At 56.7% G+C, this 20,325-nt stretch overlaps 5 protein-coding genes across 5 annotated transcripts; 2 read left to right on the top strand and 3 right to left on the bottom strand.

Moving 5' to 3' along the window:
• Positions 1-91: 91 nt before the first annotated feature.
• On the top strand, positions 92-4,862 carry HRG_00983 (EPSP synthase (3-phosphoshikimate 1-carboxyvinyltransferase) domain-containing protein; the record flags this gene model as incomplete). Its single annotated transcript, XM_044859454.1, has 2 exons — positions 92-4,723; positions 4,785-4,862. 2 exons carry the CDS (start codon positions 92-94, stop codon positions 4,860-4,862), a joined length of 4,710 nt encoding a protein of 1,569 aa, XP_044725854.1.
• A 1,392-nt stretch (positions 4,863-6,254) lies between these two features.
• HRG_00982 (26S proteasome regulatory subunit-like protein) lies at positions 6,255-8,222 on the bottom strand (the record flags this gene model as incomplete). Its single annotated transcript, XM_044859453.1, has 2 exons — positions 6,255-7,432; positions 7,493-8,222. 2 exons carry the CDS (start codon positions 8,220-8,222, stop codon positions 6,255-6,257), a joined length of 1,908 nt encoding a protein of 635 aa, XP_044725853.1.
• A 2,465-nt stretch (positions 8,223-10,687) lies between these two features.
• HRG_00981 (centromere kinetochore component CENP-T histone fold domain-containing protein) lies at positions 10,688-11,149 on the bottom strand (the record flags this gene model as incomplete). The annotated part of the gene is made up of 3 exons (XM_044859452.1): positions 10,688-10,851; positions 10,919-11,056; positions 11,140-11,149. The coding sequence occupies 3 exons, from the start codon at positions 11,147-11,149 to the stop codon at positions 10,688-10,690; spliced, it is 312 nt and encodes a 103-aa protein (XP_044725852.1).
• Positions 11,150-13,013: 1,864 nt separating this feature from the next.
• On the top strand, positions 13,014-13,586 carry HRG_00980 (core histone h2A/H2B/H3/H4 domain-containing protein; the record flags this gene model as incomplete). The annotated part of the gene is made up of 3 exons (XM_044859451.1): positions 13,014-13,089; positions 13,191-13,327; positions 13,389-13,586. 3 exons carry the CDS (start codon positions 13,014-13,016, stop codon positions 13,584-13,586), a joined length of 411 nt encoding a protein of 136 aa, XP_044725851.1.
• Positions 13,587-14,816: 1,230 nt separating this feature from the next.
• On the bottom strand, positions 14,817-19,936 carry HRG_00979 (RNA polymerase rpb1; the record flags this gene model as incomplete). Its single annotated transcript, XM_044859450.1, has 5 exons — positions 14,817-16,742; positions 17,073-17,117; positions 17,166-17,252; positions 17,328-19,701; positions 19,755-19,936. The coding sequence occupies 5 exons, from the start codon at positions 19,934-19,936 to the stop codon at positions 14,817-14,819; spliced, it is 4,614 nt and encodes a 1,537-aa protein (XP_044725850.1).
• Between the last annotated feature and the right edge of the window lie 389 nt (positions 19,937-20,325).

The following is a 20,325-nucleotide window of genomic DNA, read 5'->3' as shown; positions in this document are numbered from 1 at the left end:
GCCAAAGACCCCTAGGCGTCTCAAGCTTCCGACACAGGTCTAATTCAACGAGCGACCACTCCGCCGCGTGGCCAGTTCTTCTCCATAAAGCATGGCACCACCAGTCGAAAATTCCCCTCAGACGATATCGATCCTTGGCGAGGCCAGCATCATCGCCGACTATGCTCTGTGGCCGGCCCGCATCGGAACGGACCTCCTCCGCAACGTACAATCATCCACGTATGTCCTCCTAACCGACACGAATCTCTTTCAGACCTATGTTCCTCCCTTTCGGGACTTCTTCGACGCCAACCGGGGCGATGGCGCGACCCGCCTGTTGACATATGCTATTCCGCCCGGCGAGGCGTCCAAGTGTCGAGAGACCAAGGCCGAGATCGAGGATTGGATGCTATCCCAACAATGCACTCGAGATACCGTTATCATTGCCTTGGGCGGCGGCGTGATAGGCGACATGATCGGATACGTTGCGGCGACATTCATGCGAGGAGTCCGATTCGTCCAGGTTCCAACAACACTACTGGCCATGGTCGACTCATCCATTGGCGGCAAGACGGCTATTGACACGCCCATGGGCAAAAACCTGGTGGGCGCCTTTTGGCAGCCGCGACGCATCTACATCGACTTGGACTTTCTCGAAACTCTCCCGGCCCGCGAATTCATCAACGGAATGGCCGAGGTGATCAAGACGGCCGCCATTTGGGACGAGACCGAGTTCACCGTTTTGGAGCGGTCTGCCGCAGACATTTTGGCATGCGCTCGTTCCTGCAGTGCTGGTCGCTTCCGGCCCATCAGGGATGCTCTGAAACGAGTCGTCATCAGCTCAGCGCGTGTCAAGGCAGAAGTGGTCTCAAAGGACGAGCGTGAGGGCGGGTTGCGCAACCTTCTCAACTTTGGCCATTCCATCGGTCACGCGATAGAGGCCATCCTGACGCCACAGTTGCTTCACGGCGAAGCAGTCGCCATTGGCATGGTCAAGGAGGCAGAGTTGGCACGATTTCTGGGTGTGCTGCGTCCCCACGCCGTTGCTAGACTGGCCAAGTGCATTGCCGCCTACGGACTGCCCACATCTCTGCAAGACAAGCGAGTCGTCGAGCTGACGGCTGGAAAGCAGTGTCACGTGGAAGATATGCTGCGGAAAATGTCCGTTGATAAGAAGAACGACGGCGGCCAGAAGAAGATTGTGCTATTGTCTGCGATTGGCAGGACCCACGAGGCCAGAGCCAGCGTCGTGGCAGATCGGTACATCAAGTTGATTCTTTCGTCATCAGTATCCGTGACACCCGGAGTACCCCGCGGTCTCAACGTTACCGTCACTCCACCAGGGTCCAAGAGCATCTCGAACAGAGCGCTGGTATTGGCGGCCCTCGGCTCCGGACGCTGCCGCATCAGCAACCTACTCCACTCGGATGATACCGAGTACATGCTATCTGCAATCGCCCGGCTCGGTGGCGCCTCATACTCGTGGGGAGATGCTGGCGGCGTGCTTGAGGTTCAGGGTAGAGGCGGCCAACTTAAGGCCAGTCCAGATGACTTGTATATCGGCAACGCTGGCACGGCCTCTCGCTTTCTCACCACTGTGGTGGCGCTCTGCTCCTCGACCGACGTGGTCAAGTCGACAGTGCTGACGGGAAACAGCCGGATGAAGATGCGCCCAATTGGCCCTCTGGTCGACGCGCTGCGGCTGAACGGAGTCAAGATCGAGTACCTGGGGAAGGAGAACAGCCTGCCGCTCCGGATCCACGCCGCAGGAGGTCTGGAAGGTGGTGTGATTGAGCTAGCGGCGACTGTATCTTCTCAGTACGTTTCATCAATTCTCATGGCGGCGCCCTACGCCAAGAGCCCTGTCACCCTCCGCTTGGTAGGTGGCAAGCCCATCTCACAGCCATACATCGACATGACCACTTCGATGATGAAATCGTTTGGGATATCAGTCATCAAGTCCACTACAGAGATGGACACATACCACATCCCCCAAGGAGCCTATCAGAACCCTCCGGAATATACCATCGAGAGCGATGCGAGTTCAGCCACTTACCCACTGGCCGTGGCGGCGATTACCGGCACAACCTGCACTGTTTCCAATGTTGGATCTCAGTCTCTCCAGGGAGATGCACGATTCGCCATCGAGGTGCTGCGGCCCATGGGCTGCTCCGTCACGCAGAGCGAGCTCTCGACCATGGTGACTGGCCCGCCGGCGGGGACCTTGAAAGCCCTTCCACTTGTGGACATGGAGCCTATGACAGATGCCTTCCTGACCGCCTCAGTATTGGCGGCCGTCGCCAATGGCACGACCCAGATCAACGGCATTGCTAATCAGCGAGTCAAGGAATGCAACCGAATCGAGGCTATGAAAGACCAGCTGGCCAAATTTGGCGTGGAATGCAGAGAACTCGAGGACGGCATCGAGGTTCGGGGGAACTCGCTGATCGGCCTGCGTGCGCCAGATGCTCAGATTCACTGTTACGACGATCATCGCGTTGCCATGAGCCTCAGTGTGTTATCTCTAGCATCACCACGCCCCACCATCATCACCGAGCGGGAATGCGTGGGGAAGACGTGGCCGGGGTGGTGGGACACGCTTTCTCAGCCGTTCCAAGTCAGCCTAGATGGTGTCGACAACGGCACCGCTACTCAACGTGCCGTTGCGAAAACCCTGGGTACCCAACGAACAACATTTGTGGTTGGGATGAGAGGGGCTGGGAAAACCACGGCGGGACAGTGGATGGCGACGCTCTCGGGTTCCAAGTTCATCGATCTGGACCAGGAGCTCGAGCGACGTTGCGGAAAAAAGATCACTGACATGGTCAATGGCCCGGACGGCTGGGAAGGGTTTCGCCGGGACGAGCTGGCGCTCTTGCGCGACTTGGTGGAGACACAGCCCCATGGCCACGTCTTCTCCTGCGGCGGAGGAGTAGTCGAGACACCTGAAGCCAGGGAACTTCTGCAGGCTCATTGCCGCAACGGTGGTCATGTCGTCCTGGTCCATCGGAATATCGAACAGATCGTGGAGTATCTGACAAGAGACAAGACAAGGCCTGCATACACAAACGAGGTTCGGCAGATTTATGAGAAGCGCAAAGGATGGTATGACCAGTGCAGCAACCACGTCTACTACAGCCCCCATACCGAGGCCCCCGTCAGCGGCGCTGAGATACCCGAGGATTTCAAGCTCTTTGTAGCCTCGATCCACGGCACAAGCACTCATTTTGAGGCGACAGTTGGAAAGAGGCAAAGCTTCTTCGTCTCGCTGACGTTTCCTGACCTAAGTAAAGCCCGCGACGAAATTTCCCGTGTCGTTGCCGAAGTTGACGCAGTGGAGCTCCGAGTTGATCTCCTAGAAAGGCAAGATCCTGACTCAATACTGGAGCAGGTGTCTGTTCTACGGGACGTGGCCCAAAAGCCCATCATATTTACTGTTCGAACCGAGGCGCAGGGAGGAAAGTTCCCCGACGACGACGAGGACAGGCGTCTCGCGCTTTACTGCCTGGGTCTGCGGATGGGCGTGGACTATCTCGACGTGGAAGTGACGGCCGACGACCACACACTGCAAGTCGTATCAGATTTGCGTGGACATGTCCGGATCATCGCTTCCCATCACGACCCGCAAGGCACTCTATCCTGGAAAAACGCGTCATGGATTCCATTCTACAACAGGGCCCTACAGTACGGCGCCGTCATCAAGCTTGTTGGCGTTGCCCGAGCTATTGAGGACAACTTTGACCTAACGAGCTTCAAATCCAAGATGCTGGCCTCGCAGAAGACTCCGATCATCGCGATCAACATGGGAGTGGCGGGTAAGCTCAGCCGCATACTCAATGGCTACCTCACGCCCGTCTCTCATCCCGTTCTACCCTTTCCAGCCGCACCGGGCCAAATGTCCGCTGCTGAAATCCGGCAAGGCCTAGCATTACTTGGTGAGATTGAGGCGCGTAAATTCTATCTCTTCGGGAAACCCATCTCCCAGTCAAGGTCGCCGGCCCTTCACAATCGCCTGTTCCAGCGAATGGGGCTGCCGCACCATTACGAGCTGCTGGAGACCGACAACGTCTCCGATGTACGCGCCGTCTTACAAGCCGCAGACTTTGGAGGCGCCTCTGTCACGATACCCCTGAAGCGGCACGTGATGGAACTTGTCGATGAACTGACGCCTGCGGCTCGGCTCATTGGCGCGGTGAACACGGTGACGCCCCTCACGACGAATGTGACGGATGACCGCCAGCGCTTTCTTGGAGATAATACGGACTGGAAGGGCATAGCATACACACTGAGGCAGGCCGGGGTGCTGGGGCGCAGCAGTGGCAGCTGCGCAATGGTCGTCGGCTCCGGGGGCACGACAAGAGCGGCTGTTTTTGCGCTGCACTCGATAGGGTTGCGTCCCGTCTACGTCGTGGGACGAGACCGCAGCAAAGTCGATGCTCTCGCGGCGGATTTCCCTGGCGACTACGATGTTCGTGTGGTCACCGGACCTTCGGACGTTGTAGAAATGACAGCAGACCTGAGAGTCGTCATCAGCACCATTCCAGCGGACAAACCCGTCGACCCCATGGTAAAGAAGTTGCTTTCCATGACTCTAGCGCGCTTTACGAACCCAGCGCAGGGCCGCGTCCTGCTTGAAATGGCGTACCAGCCCCGAGTGACGCCAGTCATGCAGCTGGCGGAAGAAGTCGACGGGTGGACAGTGGTTTCTGGATTGGAGGTGCTGACATCCCAGGGCTGTTACCAGGTACGTTTGAATAATAAACTAGTTCGTTGTCAAATTGAACTGACATGGCTTGTAACTCCAGTTCGAAATTTGGACCGGCATCACTCCATTATTCAGTGACGCACGCGACGCCGTCCTCGACTTTGGTGAGGACGCTTGAGGGGCCTGAGGGGTGCACGAGCTTTCGCTGGTTACTGCCTGCTCCCGACCGAGCGACTACATCTTCTATGGTTCAACAGGCGCGTGGGATTCAGGCTACGTCGGCGTGGGTCGGGCACCAGTGAAGGTAGTGAGTGTCTAGGCTGGGCTGTCCGCCACAACGCTGCCCGGCTGCCCGGGCATTTGAAGCAGACTGAGCTAGCTATAGAAGTAGCGTGAAGTCGTTGAAACAGTTCGCAATTCGCATCGCAATAATGAAAAGTGAGTCCAAGGCCTGGCGAATGGCCCAGTGGTCGAACAGACACACATGTGACGAGGTATCGACATTGTCCTCAATGTACTCGGTGACTGATCATAACCGCGGGGAGATAGTGCTCCCGTGAAATTGCATTTGTGAGTCCATGCAGGCATACAGAATCCATACTTGAGAAGTATTTCACCTCTACCTCCACCTCCCGAGTCACATTCCACCTCACGAATAATCGAACGCTTGACTAGATAAATGCGACGTGGCCGACCGAGTCCAGTCCGTCGATCAGTCTCGTAGTCTTGTTGCGGAACAAAGGGCGGGGGTTCGACTGCGAACACGTTCAACATACATGATACATCTAGCTTTTGTCTAAGATCAACCCAAAAGTCCCCGCCCCCTATTCAATATGCTGACAGAAGATATATAACGCCATTTTCTGATTGAAGAGGCTGGAAAAAGCACTGGGGTCTTTAGCTGGAGCGGCATGAAACCTCCCGAGCGCCAGTGATGCTTTTCATCCGTTTGACTCGTTTATTCGGCCCAGCTTGAGTTCCCGCATCAGGTTCCCCAAATACCCAAACGTCGAGCTTTTGATTAGAAGAACATAAGAAAGGGTGTTGATATAAGAGCACAGCCGAATAGGTACTAGCGTCGATCGATTCTTAAAGAGCGACTGCCGGATGTCCATTCAAAGAACAGGGCGCCCGACTGAGATGAGCGGGCTTGTACTGTAAAGCCATGCGCATGTCAAGAAAGTATGGTGAAACTGGATGTGGTGGGGGTGTGTCGATAAGGAGGGCCCCAAGAGAACGTGGTGATGTCATGACAGCGCGGGATAATGCGTAGTGACGTCAGGCCAGGTGGATCCGGCAGACCCTGCAGCCCTGCAGGAGGACCCTGAGACTCATATGTCATTATCCACCCCACGTATCCAACACCTGCGCATTGAATCGCTGCCGTTACGTCACCCGCGCATTGCCGTGCTGCAATGCGTTGCTGGTCGTACCATTGTCGATTTGATGATGATATCGAGGACAGCTAGGGCCCCAGCCCCGCCTGCCATGGTAATTCATCGACTCTAATGCGCGACGTGCGCATTACAGTCGCAGGAACGTCATTTTCATCGTCGACCTCCTTTCCCCCTCAAGTGCTTCCTTGTCGCTTGTGTTTTCCTGGTAGCTCCACCTCCGGATGACACACGCGATAATGCCTTGTAAGCGCGTCCGCGCGGCTAAACGTCTTTTCCTCGGTGCACATGTCACAGCGGACTTTTTGCTTGCGTGCGTTGTGGATGGTGTCCTCGTGCCGAGTTAGGTCGTAGGGCCGCGAGAAGACCGTGTCACAAGACTTGCCGGTGCTTGGGTTGATGCGATCACAACGATGTGGCCCAGATTGAGTGTTCAGCATGCCAGAGCTGATGCTAGCCTCGCGCGGGCCACCGAGTCCCTGTGTCTGTCGATGCCCTTCCCGTTTGTGTTTTTGCAGTAGTAATGGCGTCTCGAACCGCAACGTGCAGCCGTGATATGTGCAGGTATACGTCCCGCCATCCGCTCCAGTTCCCGGGGGCCTCTGGACGCTGGTGGGGGTGGTGCTGCTGGAAGCGATAGAACTCGATCCCGAGGGGCTGAGCCGTGGTGGTGTGTGCTGAACAACTCGGGCTTCGGAATCAAAGGGGTACTGTTGAGGCGCAGGGATGTTTGGGGACATTTGAGTGGGCTGAAAGCCTGCAGTAGCAGTGGCGGGCGCCCCCGTGCCGTGATAGTCGCTTGACTCCATGTACGGATCGTCCGACTCGGGACCATCCGCTGAAGCGCCCTTGGGCGTTGGCTCCATTACAAACGTCGACGCGTCTTGCGGAAACAGTGGGAAGTTGGCATTCCCATCTGCCTCGCCGAATTCGAGCATGGCATCTTTGGGCGATATAGTCTTGGGTGTCTCCACTTCGGCATCGGTTCGCAGGCTGCCGTCACCCTGCTGGTGTGTCGATGATGCTGCCTGCTGCGCTTTGGCTCCCTCCCTCGCTCTCCGCATCGTGTTATTGTAAACCGCAAGGGTAGCGTGGGAGGCCGTGGAAGAGACGAAGGGTGACCCGGTTCGAAATGGAGATCTTGTCCTCGATGCCGTTGAGGAGGGAGAATGCGCGGCGTTCAAGTGCTGGCTGTTGGCGGCGTTTATGCGTTGGCTAAAAATGTCGTTGGTAGGCGAGGTGAGTGTCTGCGACTGTGATGGCGAGGTTGAGGTGATGGCGAAGTTGGGACTGTATAGCTCGTCGCCATAGACATCCGTCATAGTTCGATCCAGCTTCGGCACGTTACAATATTCTAGGCGAGCCGTGAATACTGGTGAGCCAGGGCCTGCCTCGGTTGATGTTAGACGCCTACCGGTTCTCCGCCTGTCAACCTGGTCCGACTCGCCTGCATTCGGTGTGGCTGGCGAGTCGCCCGCAGCGGAGCTCGCGACTGAGGCCGGGCGTGACCGGTTGCAAGAGCTGGCAAAGTCTGGCGCGGGCAGCAGGGAGCGGTCGGCTCGCGGCCTCTGGGTAGGGCCTGGTATGGTGACGGGGTAGGCCATCTTGTCGGGTATGGGAGCTTCGAGGTTGTTGCATCCTAAGTAGGAGTTGATGGGCTTCGGGAATTGGTAGAAGGCGCTTGCTTGGGGCCCAGAGACATCGTGCGGATGCATATCGGCAAAGCCATCCACAGCAGGGTCAGTGACGGCGATTTGGGGGTTGGACATTTGACCCGCGAAAGGGGAGGCGGGGCCCGCGGAGCCGAGGGAAGAAGATAGGGATGACTGGCGCTGATGTGAAAGACGAGCCTGCTTTGGCGTCAAATGGGACACTGACCCCCAGGAGTCCGGGTGCATGGCTTGGAGAGAGAGAAGATTGGCGTCGCTGGCGGAATTGCTATTGTCGCTTGAGGTGTTGAGGGCGATGGGAAAATGGAGAGACCTAGGATGATCAAGGGCGGCGCAAATACGAAGACAGTCGAGAGGAAGGCCGAAGTCTTGAATCTGCTGCTGCTGGTGGCGGCGTTGTTGGTCAGGAAGTCGCTCTGCGTGCTCTCGGGAGAAGGGCTCGTAGGCGTCGCTAGGAGGAAAGAAGGTGATCATGATGATCCTGGGACGCGAGACTGGTATTGATGTGGTTGAATGGGTCCAGTGCAGAAGCGTTGTGGCGAATATGGGGGCAAGTGCTGTATTATAAACAGACGTAGATGGCGGACAGAGAGCTCCGGTAGAACCGGGTGCCGGTGAGTAAGGTGGTGTATTGGGTAGTGCTTTGAAAGCAAGGTGTGTGCTGTTTTGGGGTGGCCTTTACAAGTGCATAGCTACAGTACAGTGCGGTATGTAGAGGGGGCCAGCCGGCCGAGCATTGCACAAAACCGCCCCGCAAATCCCGAGACCCTGGGCCCCACCACCGCCGTCACTGAGCCAGGTCCCCCGGGTTCGCTGCAAAGTACCTCTACCATGTCGAGCATAGCGCCTCGTACTGTGTTCTGCTGGTTTTGCTTGGCCAGCCCGACCCCATGAAAGATGACGGAGAGTTGGAAGAGCAGGCATGCATGCTGTACAGTACTTTGAGGGTGAAGGAAGTACAGTGGTGTAGGTAGGGACCCAGGTAACTCTCGATTCGTTTTCCGGGCGGCTGAGTGCTCACGGTACCTTGGGTAGGTAAGTTACCTACCTACCTAGTAGGCATGTGGGCATGTACGGTAGGACACACTCCTGGTAGTAGAGAGCCCGTGTTTGTAGGAGCTCGCGGACGCTGGCCGACCGCCGGCGGGGGGGTCTAAGACGATGCAGATGCGCCTCTCCGGCTCGGGCCCATCCCAATGACGCTCGAATGTTGCGGGCGTTTTGCACGTACCGTATCGGTAGTGTTGATTGATTTTATCTCTCTAATTGAATTTGCCATATACTGTAGCCAACCACGAAAATCATGATGCAATCCGATGCCTCTAACCTTGTCTGTTCGAGGTTCCATGAAAGGTAAATGCAGCTTGTACACTAGAGGTACCGACCGCAGAGAGCCCAACACCAGCGCGTGGCCGCTTGTCCAAGCGCCTCGGTACTGGCGAGTACTCGGTCCTCGGCAGCCCACTAGGAGGGCCGCACTGTATGCGCTACATGTCCCCCAAAGTTGAGAGGCTGCGCGCTGGACAGGGATGGCGCGGGCAGAAACGATCGACGCAGCGCACGACGTCACCGATGGAGTGGTGGAGGGTGAGGCCAAGCGTGGGACGGACTCACAACGGATCGGAGTGCCAATGTCCATCTTGCTATCCGTACTGTATGAACTGTACGGATGAATCTCCGAGCATATTTCCTGCTTACGCCCTCACGTCTGCGTAGCTTGGCTAACCTGTCATTGACAGCCCGGCATGACACCATTTTTAGCATCGTGCTCAGCCACATTCGTCAAGACTGCCGAGCTTTTTCCTTTCTTCGTGTCGGCGGCTTCTAGCAGTTTCCGCCACACTTCGCCACATTTTATCCCACGATCAATCACATGACCGAGGTTCTCTCTATCCACAGTAAGAAACTAACAAGCCATCTCCCAAGGCAGCACCTGCCGTATTATTAGTACACCCATCCCTACGAGTCCCTTCTGATAGGGCTGCATAGCGTAACGAGGGTCGGCGACTCGGCCATGTCTTTGCGACGAGTGCTTGAGAGGGGAGTCGCTGTACTGCATGCACACCGGACCGCTTCATTGGGCTTCCAGAACAAACGAGGCCCGTCGGGTGCGTCTTGGAGTCGAGCCGAGACGCAACTTTGTTCGGCCTAGCCGAGGTCGAGGTGTGGTCGGAGCATGCCGGCCGGCCCGCTAAACCGCTAAACCACGCGCCCACGAGGCACTGGGGGCCTGCCGTTGGCCAGCCTCAGCCACGGGTGGCTCCCATGCACATGTGCTTGCCTTGCAGTCTTACAGCCGTCTGGTAGGGCCCTGTCCAACCCGGACAAGTGAAAATTTTACACAAGAGACTCGACCCAGGCTCGCCGCCAAGGCGAAGATGCGCCGTTTCAGCGTAGCAAGACAAGTTTGCCTATGAGCTAATGCTATTATTAACTTTGCCGAGGCTCGACATGGAGTCCGCGAATTTTCCGCAAGAAGCCAAGAGGGCGTTGTTCATCCCTCGACGACGTGACTGCAGCCGAGGCCGGCTCATCTGTTGACCACGGTTGATGTTGCAAGCCAAGGGGCCGGGCCGGGCCGGGCCTGGGTTCGACACGCGTGTCTGGTCACGCGCCGGTGTTGAATCACTATCGCAAGTGGGGTATTGCATGGGTGGCAGTCCTCTCTAAACGGGCGGTCGGCATTGCAGTGCGTGGCCAATCACTGAGCAGTCGGCGAGGTCGGGCAGTAAGTTGAGGTCCGTGTCAGCCGGTGGGCAAGTTCCATTGCTCCAGATGCAAAGTCGCCGATTCCCTTATGATACAAAGAACACCGTGAAGCAATACCCGATCCCATATTCCTCGTTATAAAAAAAATCCGCGTGACCATACGCGGTGGAAACCCAAATACGCGCCTCGAAAACGGAAAATTCATAATAGACGAGCAGCCGCTTCGATCGTTAACCACCAAACCCGTACAGGGTGCGGCCTTGTCGCTTCAGGGCATAGACGACATCGAGCGACGTGACCGTCTTTCGCTTGGCGTGCTCGGTGTATGTGACGGCATCACGGATAACGCCCTCGAGGAAGCTTTTCAGGACACCGCGGGTCTCCTCGTAAATCACTGGGCGGGGAGCGTCAGCGCTTATGCATGCGCGGTCGGCGTTTGGGGTGGGCTCGGTAAGACTTACTGGCAGAAATACGCTTGACACCGCCACGACGGGCGAGACGCCTAATGGCAGGCTTTGTGATGCCCTGGATGTTGTCGCGAAGAATCTTGCGGTGGCGCTTGGCACCACCCTTGCCGAGGCCCTTGCCACCCTTGCCGCCTGTTTTTCAGGTATGTCAGTTGTCACGTCGACCGATACTTGAATCTCGTGAGGGGTATATATATATTAAAAAAAAGACTTACGTCCAGTCATTGTGAATGAGGGGAGTGGAGTTGGGTTGTGTCTAATTGGATGCCTAGTATGCGGCAGATGGTGATGGGTGATGGGGTGGCGGGAGTGGTGGTATGGTGGTGATGGTGGTGAGGTTTGTAAATGGTGGTATCAAAAGAGAAAAAGAGAGGGGGCGGCGGGCGAACCTTAAGTACAGTGGGCCGGATACCAGATCAGTGTTGTTAACGCGGCTGATTTTGGGGCGTGCAGGCACGTAACCGCTGGCACGGACGCGCAAGGGCCGGGAAAAACATGCACAGCCGAAATAGGAAGTAGACGCGCCTGCCGTCTTTTCCCTGCAAACGCGGTGCTTTTTCTTTTTATCGCCTTTCAAGGGCTACATGACAATCCTCGCACTCGGCGGCGCGCACGGTCGCATGCGTAGAAGGAATATGTCTGCAGTAACTCGATGCTCGCGGTTTCTGCTCTCTCTGTGCTGGGGCAAGTTCCCTCGGGGACACTGGACACACGGCGTGACCAAGTGCAGATATATTATCGGGGCACTCGGCACCCGCTACTTGGTGCATGCAATTCCTGGCGAAGGCGCAGGCAGCCGTTTGCCGCGCCCCGCCCTTGCTGCTCCAGCCCATGCCTGACTGCCGGTCAAGCCAGGATATTGCTGTTCGATCATAATGCTGTGGCCGTCTTGGCCCCGCTATGGAGGGAGGGGGGTAGTAGCGACACACGCACCGCGAGGCTGCGATGCTTTGGCGATGCGAGAGGAGAGCTTGCGTCGACCTGTGGTCCCGGACGTTGAATGAGACGTGCCCCGGGAATGAGCAAGGCTGCATACTCGAGGCTGGCATGTGCGATCGGCGATGCCGTCGAGTTGGGTCTGTTTACCCAAGTGTGTCTTTGCTACATAGATGCCGCATTCGTAAATTATCTTCTTCGTCGATGTGGTCGAAATACTAAGACTGTGACAAGCATCTCGTGGTGCCATGGTCAGTCTTCCACGGGAAATGCCGGCACTCCTCCATACATGTAGAACGAGGAACGCGAGGGACGTGCTATTTACGAAAACCACAGACATGTATGTACAGTACACAGCAATACACCCCGAGGGTCGAGAAGTCCCGTCTTGTCGGCACCGACGACTGTACAGGGTAGGCGAGGCAAGCATGGTGATGCGGTAGGGTGGCAGGGTGGCTTGCGGAGCCGGGGCTGACCAATCACGAAACGGTCTTCGCCGCCCGTCCGGCTGCGGCGAAAGCACACGAAGTACCTTGCCGGTGTACCGGGGGCCAATCAGTACGGCGGGGAAGCGGGAAACACTCAATGTCTTGAATGGACGGAGTACCCGACTCGGGACCCGTTGGTCCACCGCACGACTGTAGACCTGCTTCGTCAACTTCCTAGGGACAGAGTTGAAAGCGCGAAGGCGCGCGTAAAGCATGTGCACGAATAATACGGCAATAGCCAGCTCTCTGTCTGTAGTTATCGGTAGGCCTCGAGTGAGTTGCGCCTCAGTTGCACCCCGCCCCTGGCCCCACCATCGAGTGACTATTAATCTGACACGCCAAGGCCCACAAGGAAGGGGGAAAAAAGGGAACCAGCAAGCTGCTGGCGGCGCCCCAAAAACCATTAGGGAACAAAAAAACAACAGCAGCGCACGGCCCCACTCCCGCGCGCCCCAGCAAGAAAATAGCGCCTGCTGCCCTTTTAGGCGTGCCAAATCACCCGCCAAGCCCAGCACTTGCTAACCGCAGGTATTAAAAGGCCCCCCCCCCGCCACCTCCGTCCCCAAACCTTTCCCTCCTGCATCTCACACACCCACTCCTCCTCCACTTCACCCCCCAACGCAACAACAACAACTCATCGCATCCATCTTCAATCATCAGAAGCCATGGCTCGCACCAAGCAGACCGCCCGCAAGTCTACCGGAGGCAAGGCTCCTCGCAAGCAGCTCGCTTCCAAGGCTGGTGAGTGCACCCCGCAGAGACGCGTGCACACGCGCCGTATCTGCCGCGCCGCGACGCGATACCCTCATCCACCACGCCTGCTAACATGCATCGCGTCACAGCCCGCAAGAGCGCCCCTTCAACCGGTGGTGTCAAGAAGCCTCACCGCTACAAGCCCGGTACCGTCGCTCTCCGTGAAATTCGACGATACCAGAAGTCGACCGAGCTGCTTATCCGCAAGCTCCCCTTCCAGCGCCTGGTAAGCTGCCCGTGCCATACAACGCATAAAAAGGAAGGCGACATTAACCGGACATTCACAGGTTCGTGAAATCGCTCAGGACTTCAAGAGCGATCTCCGCTTCCAGTCCTCTGCCATCGGCGCCCTCCAGGAGTCGGTCGAGTCCTACCTCGTGTCTCTCTTCGAGGACACCAACCTGTGCGCCATCCACGCCAAGCGCGTCACCATCCAGTCCAAGGACATTCAGCTTGCTCGCCGCCTGCGTGGCGAGCGCAACTAGACAAGGGACAGTGGAATGACACCGAGCGGGTTATGACTTTTCTGCTTTGATGATGGACATCATGGGTTGGGGGATAATCACGGCGTTACAATGAGACTTGCTTTTTCGCTCTAAACACGGGCTGTACATTACGCGGGCGCATCTAGCTCACATGCCGGAACTGCGACGGGCGATTGATTCAATCGGAACCCCTGACAAACCTCTCCGGAATGCCTCCCGCGACCGCTCGCCGTGACTGTACCTGACGCGACCCTTCGGAGGACATCGCGGACGCGATGATCACTGTAATCGCCCGCGTCCCTACGCGACAGCGGCCGCGTACCCGAAGTCGAGCCAACGCGATGCGGCGCCGTCGAGTTAAAAGCAACCCACACTGTCGGTGGCAGGCAATGTGTGATGCGCCATTTTAACACGAGAACGTCACGAAATATGCCATGCTGCCATATCCAATGAACAGGTGCCTGTGGACGACGAGAAAGAGCCTCAAGCAACACTGGCTCCAAAGGCTAGGAAGCGAAGAGAGAGGGAGCTTCCCCGACGGCCACGTCGTCGCGTAAGCGGCCCGGCTTCAGCAGGCCGAGGCTATCGGCTCACGACTTCCCGAGACGAGCCTATCTCACGCTCTCGGGTGGCAGAAGGGCCAGCCTTTCTCTCCTTTGGCGAGATGTGATGCCAAGCGGCTTCTACGGGCGGAAAGGCTTCTGCGTAAAGGGCCGCCGGCTGCCTCCCTTGATAATGAGTCATCCATCTTTTTTCGCTCCCACTTCAGCGCTTCGTCGGGCAGCCGGGCACTTCGGCTGGGCCGAGCCAGCCTCCCGACGCCGAACCGAGGCGCGTCGGGCCCGGTGCGGATACTATCACGCGACGTCGTGACTAGCCTCGCCTAATCCTGGGTTGCTAATAGGGGTGAGCGGCGTTAGCCTATGGCCGTTACGCTCGACGCAGACTCTGCCATCAGCCCCGGGCTGGTCTCACGAGGGCACCGGTGGGTTCATGCGGATTACGTGGCGCTCCGGTCCCCGTCAGATGCATGACTCATCCATTATGGAAGACAGGCCCGTCGAGGGTCGAGGCCAACCACCCGCAATCAGAAAATAACACTTTTTCTTCATCTGGCCTACAGTTCTGCTGTTGGATTGCCAGTGTACAGTATATCTCCGTAGATGCCTCGCAGAAAATCAGGTCGGGCGCCATCAAATATCCTCCACAGCATCATGCCCACCAATCCTCTCACGCAAGTGATCCCGTTTGGTATGTCGGCAGCTGCGTCAGCACGTCAAACCCGCCTGTGCCTACTCTGCCGAGTCTGCCCATTACCAAGCGACTGCTGGGTGTTGTCAGATCGTCCCAGTCGCCATCCAGCACCGCGTCCTTGAGGAACGCAAGCGTCGTCTCGAAGCTCATCTTGGTGAACGGGCTAACGTTGCCCTTGAGGCCCATGCGGCTAAACGCCGTGAAGCCGCCATTCCTCGTCATGTAGTCGGCAATGAGGTTGAGGTGCCTGTTGTCCACCTTAATGCCGTGAGATGCAAAGACTCCCGCCAGTTCGAGCACGATGTTGCCTCGGCAAGCCTCCACCCCATACACTGCAAGAACCGCCCCGATGTCGTTCGTCTGGATCCGGTTCGGGTCGATGAAATCGTTATACTTTTGCATCGCCTGAAGGTTGACACCTTCCGTGAGCACCATGCACCCGCTTTTCTGCTCGTCGACGAGGCTGCACGACTTGACGCCCGCAATCTGCTGCACCACCGTCTTGCGCACTGCCTCATGTACAATGTTGAGCATCAGCACCTTGGGGATGAAAAAGTCAAACTCGAGCGTGACGTTGCACCAGCCGCCGTCCCGCTCGTCGCTCTCAAAGTCCGTCACTTCGGCGTAGGCGTTGATGATGCGCTCCGCGCGGGCTTTGGCCGACCAAGACGACCCATCCCCCATCCCCTCGTCATCGTCGTCGGCATCCGAGTCATCTGCTGAGCCCTGAGCCACTGGCGGACGACTGCCACCGATGCCTTCGTCCTCCATGTCGCTCGCCATGGCGTCTCTTTCGTTCTCCCTCTGCACTGCATCGTCTTCCTCGTCATTAGGGCCGTATGACACGGCCTCGGTGCGGTTAGCCCGTTGCTTGGTGGCGGTCGCGTCGTCATCGCCCCCCTCGTCGTCGTCGTCGTCGTCGTTGCCCCCCCGAGCGTCGTCGTCGGCCTGCGGAGCAGCCATTTCAACGACCCCGGCCTTGACTCCAATGACTGGAGTTGCCAATGTTGCCTGCGCCCTCCCCTTCTTCACTTCCTTCTTCATGAGGGAGAGGATCGTCCGCAGAAGCTTTCTCTCAACAGTGTCCATGACATCAGACACGCCAATAGCATATGTCTTGGTGTACTCCTCGGAAGGGAAGAACTCGAACCGCACGTTGTAGATCTTGGCCATCTCATTGACCTTGCCGCGCCCGACTCTTTCCTCGACATCGACCTTGTCCAAGATATACTCCAATCGAAGTACGCTGATGGACTTGGCGAAGACCTCGGCTTCCTCCGAAGACAGCTCCTTGATAGGATACAGGGTCATCGAGGGCGTGGATATGTCTTTCGAGGCCGTCATCAGGATCTCGCGGAGCCGTGGAATTCCCAGCGTGACGTTCTTGGCCGAGTGACCCGCCAGATGGAACGTGTTCAAGGTCATTTGCGTCGAAGGCTCGCCCACGGACTGTCCGGCGACGATACCCACGGCCTCTCCCGGCTCGACAAGGGACTTGAGGTACTTCATGGCAAACAGCATCTCTGCGTTTTTCCGGTTCAGCGTCACGCGGGACAGACCCTGTGCGGCCTTGTCGCCTTTATCTCGCACCAGCCCGTCGCCATTTCCCTTTAGATAGCTCGTCATTGCATCGTAAAAGGCCTCGGACGTGGCAAACGCGTGTGTGGCCGGGTTAACACTGGCAATCAGCGGATCCTTGGCGTTGGGGTCTCGGACTTTGGCGTGCTTGACGGCGCTCTTCATGTATTTGGCGAATGTGGCCCGATTGGCACCAAGGTTCTCTCCCACCTTAGGATCATACCTAAGTTGTGCCGCCTCGGATGTAACATTTTGCAGAATGAACTTAAAATCCGACAAGTATTTCTGCTTGGTCACCTCGAGTCCATCTTCGCCGTAGAGAAACTGGATTAAAGAACCATCTGCATCTCGGACAGTAGTATCATACGCGACCGTGAGCCCCTCCATTCCCTTAATCACGCATCTCTGTAGATATCCTGAACGAGATGTCTTGACTGCGGTATCGATTAAGCCTTCTCTCCCGGCCATATGATGGAAGTAGTACTCTTGAGGTCGAATGCCAGTGAGGTATCGGTTTATAATGTAGCCGCCGGCCCTGATGTTTGTCTCGAGCGGTTTGAAGCACGGGAGGGACTTGCCACTGACCATCAGGGGTACACGCCTGCCCTCTAGAACTTGCTGCCCCAAGTTGCAGGAAATAAGGGAGGCATTTACCTTAGACCCCTTTGCTCCTGAAGTCGTCATGGCCTGCATCTGGTTCTTCGGGAATGGCTTTTCGAGACGGTTAGGGATGCATGCTCTCAGGACGGCATCCGTGATATCCCTTGTCCCATTATTCATCAAAAGATCGAGGCCCTCCTGCTTGCTATCGTCACGCGCCACTTCCTCCAGGCGCTCCAAGAGCAAAGGGTTGAGAGGATCCGTCTGTTTCTCCAGCGAGACGTAATTGGTCGCAATCTCCAAGCCCACCTGGTCAGCAGAAAGAAGCTCCTTGCGGCGTGCGCTCTCGCCTTCGGGTGTCAGCCCGAGATCGTCCATGCCACACGAAAAAGCTCTCATATTGAGATATCTCGTCAGCAGCCGACCGAGACTGCTCAGTAGCTTTCCGGCAAGAGCTGACCCATATATCTCATGAATCGCGTGAATAAGTCCACCGGAACTGGGCCCAATCTGCGACTTGTCAAGGATGCCGGTAATAAATTCACCGTCCTGAATGAGGACAGTGCCTTCCTCCGAGTTGATACCCCATTGATCGGCCTTGATTTGCGCATCCTCCCGCATTGTCAGCCCTCCACAATTAGGTGGGCATATATTTTTCAGGATGGTTGTCAGAACTTGCTTCCCTGTCCACTTCGGTTCGGGTCGGATAATGGCCGGCGGCACGAGCCGAAGCCTCTCGCCTAGGATATGGCCGCTTTCCGGCCGCAAAGCGCTATAGATCAACTGATGATAGTCTCCGCGGTTGAAGAAGGTATCACGGTTGCACAAGACCACAGACACAGAGATATGATCTTGAATCAGACCTCTTAGTGGCTTGCCGGCGGTACTCGATAGATACTGATGGTCGGTATCGGCAATCTGTAGGGCCTCGGCACGCGCAACCTCGTTTTGAGGAAAGTGCATGTTCATTTCGTCTCCGTCAAAGTCGGCATTATAAGTATTGCAGTTGGCGTAGTGCATCCGCAGCGTTTTCTCGCCAGGGAGGACTCGCACTCGATGGCCCATAATAGACGGCTTATGCAACGTAGGCTGGCGGTTCATTAAGACAATATCTCCGTTCGTGAGGTGGCGATAGACCTTCTTATTTCTTATCCGTGCCGCGTTGGTGTTTGTCGGTGCAAGAAGCTGGTTTGCGAGCGAAATGCGATCATCCGCCGATTTGTTCCGAAGACTGATAACTTGCCCGTTTTCATTCTCGACGGCAAAGGCTCCTGGCCACTTATCAACGCCATTGATGACGGCCTGCTGCATGTCCTTGAAGTTGTGGCTTGTAACGGGTTCCGGATACGTGAGTTTCTTTGCAAAGACAGGAGGGACGCCGATCTCGTTGGTCTCAATGTTGGGGTCTGGGGAGATAACACTTCGGGCGGCGAAGTTGACTCGTTTGCCCATCATGTTCTTTCTGAAAAGACCTTCCTTCTTCTCTAGCAGCTGCTTGATGCCGTCCTCGTTGCGTTTCGCGGCGGCTCCCTGAACAGGATTCTTGGTCTTATCAATAAGTGCGTTGACCGCTTCCTGGAGCTCAGTCCATGCTCGATGCATTTGGGTGAGATCCGCCTCTCCGCTCTCCAAGGCACCGTAGATCCGTGCTATTCTCCCACAACTTCTCAGAATCGACTTATAGAGCGCGTTCTGCTGCGCCTCTGCGATTTGAGAATCGCCAGTCCGAGCCTCTGGCCGAAAGCGATTCGGAGGAACGAGGACCGTGCTCAAGAAGAACATGTCCGGGGTGACCTTTTGCGAACTGCGAGTCGGCGGCTTCGAGTTGTATAAGAGCGAGAGGAATTCTTGCTCCTTGGTGAAAAGCTCCGTCAGGCGGGCCTTGACCTCCATGGAGCTGATGTACCTCTGAGAGGGGACCGCTTCACTAGAGTTTGCCTCTGGCAGAACGATGCCTTCCAACGGTGCGGCAGGTTCATGCCCAGCATCTCCGCGCCCCGGAGAGCATACGTCGGCAACGCCCTCGTCAGATGTATGTCCATCGTGCTTGCGAGCTTGAGTTTCCTGGTATACTCGTGTCATGGCGTCGTCCCATGTGAGGATCTTTTGTGCCATTTTGGCCTTGTCTTTGTCGGACAAGGACTTCTCGAAAATCTTGACAACGCGATCTTTCCGGTACGAGGGTGAGATACCGCCGCAGCTGGAACAGAGTCTGCTCTTGGTTATCTCGGCCAGAAACTCTTTGATAACGTCTCGGCGCAACTCTGTTGCACCTTCGTGCTTCCCCTTCTTCACATCACCCCGCCTCAGCTTGCTTCCCCGCAGGCACTGCTGCACGTACTTCTCCCGAGTGCGCATGATGGCTTCGCCAGAGGCTCCATCTTCTTCGGCCTCGCTGTCGCTCAAGCCAAGGTCTCCTTGCAGATCGAGGGCAAGCTCATTCTCGGCGATGGAGCCGACCATGTGAGCCTGCTGGATGAGGCCGTGTTGGAGCAGCCGCAGCTTGCAAGAAAATTTATGGAGTTCTTTGGGGGGCAGTCGGAAGCCGTGGCAATATACGCAGGCCGCGCGGAGCAAGCGGTATGCTTGATCCAAGAAGACCGGATGGTACACAGGGACAGGGAGCTGTATATGTCCCGAATGCCCGGGGCAAGAGGCTTGGTTCAGGTTGCAGGTGGTACATCTGCAGACGGTCAGCCTCAGTCCATTGGGTGCCAAATGTTCGGCTACACTCACGGTGAGTCGCCCCAGGAACCAAGCGCTGGGTCGTAGAGACCGCCGGGAACAGGGTTGAGAAGATTGTCGAAGGTGCTCTCATTCTCGATGCGCTTGACAGATATGGCCCGGATCTCGTCGGCGGTGAGCAGCGTAAACCCGACGCTCTCCACCTCCGAGGAGACGGGCTGTGCGATATTCATGGCTGCGAGAGATCCCCGAAGATGCCGGGAAGATACCAGCAGGAGGTTTGCGCGCAAGCGAGGAAAACGAAAAGAGTTGGCGGCCGCGACAAAACTTTGGCGGTGCGGAGCGGCAAAATTATGTACTGAGAGGTTTTAGTGGAGCTGCATGAAAAGGTGGCTTGGCAAGCTTGAGTCGGTTTAGCGATGTGCGGATAGGTAGGCAGGTACGGTACCTCGAAGTATCATATAAGCATCTGAGTCACGAGTTTATTTGCCTGTCGAGTAAGTTATTACTGTACAGTAGTAAATCGAGAGCTAGGTAGGTATCTATATAAGCTACCTCTGCCTCTGTCTGGCAAACAGCGTACCTGCCTAGCTCAGTCTACTAATCGATACCGTTTGCTAGC

The sequence above is a fragment of the Hirsutella rhossiliensis genome (assembly GCF_020360975.1).
Source record: "Hirsutella rhossiliensis strain HR02 chromosome Unknown scaffold00001, whole genome shotgun sequence".
Classification (NCBI taxonomy): domain Eukaryota; kingdom Fungi; phylum Ascomycota; class Sordariomycetes; order Hypocreales; family Ophiocordycipitaceae; genus Hirsutella; species Hirsutella rhossiliensis.
This window is presented reverse-complemented; position numbering and strand designations above follow the sequence as displayed.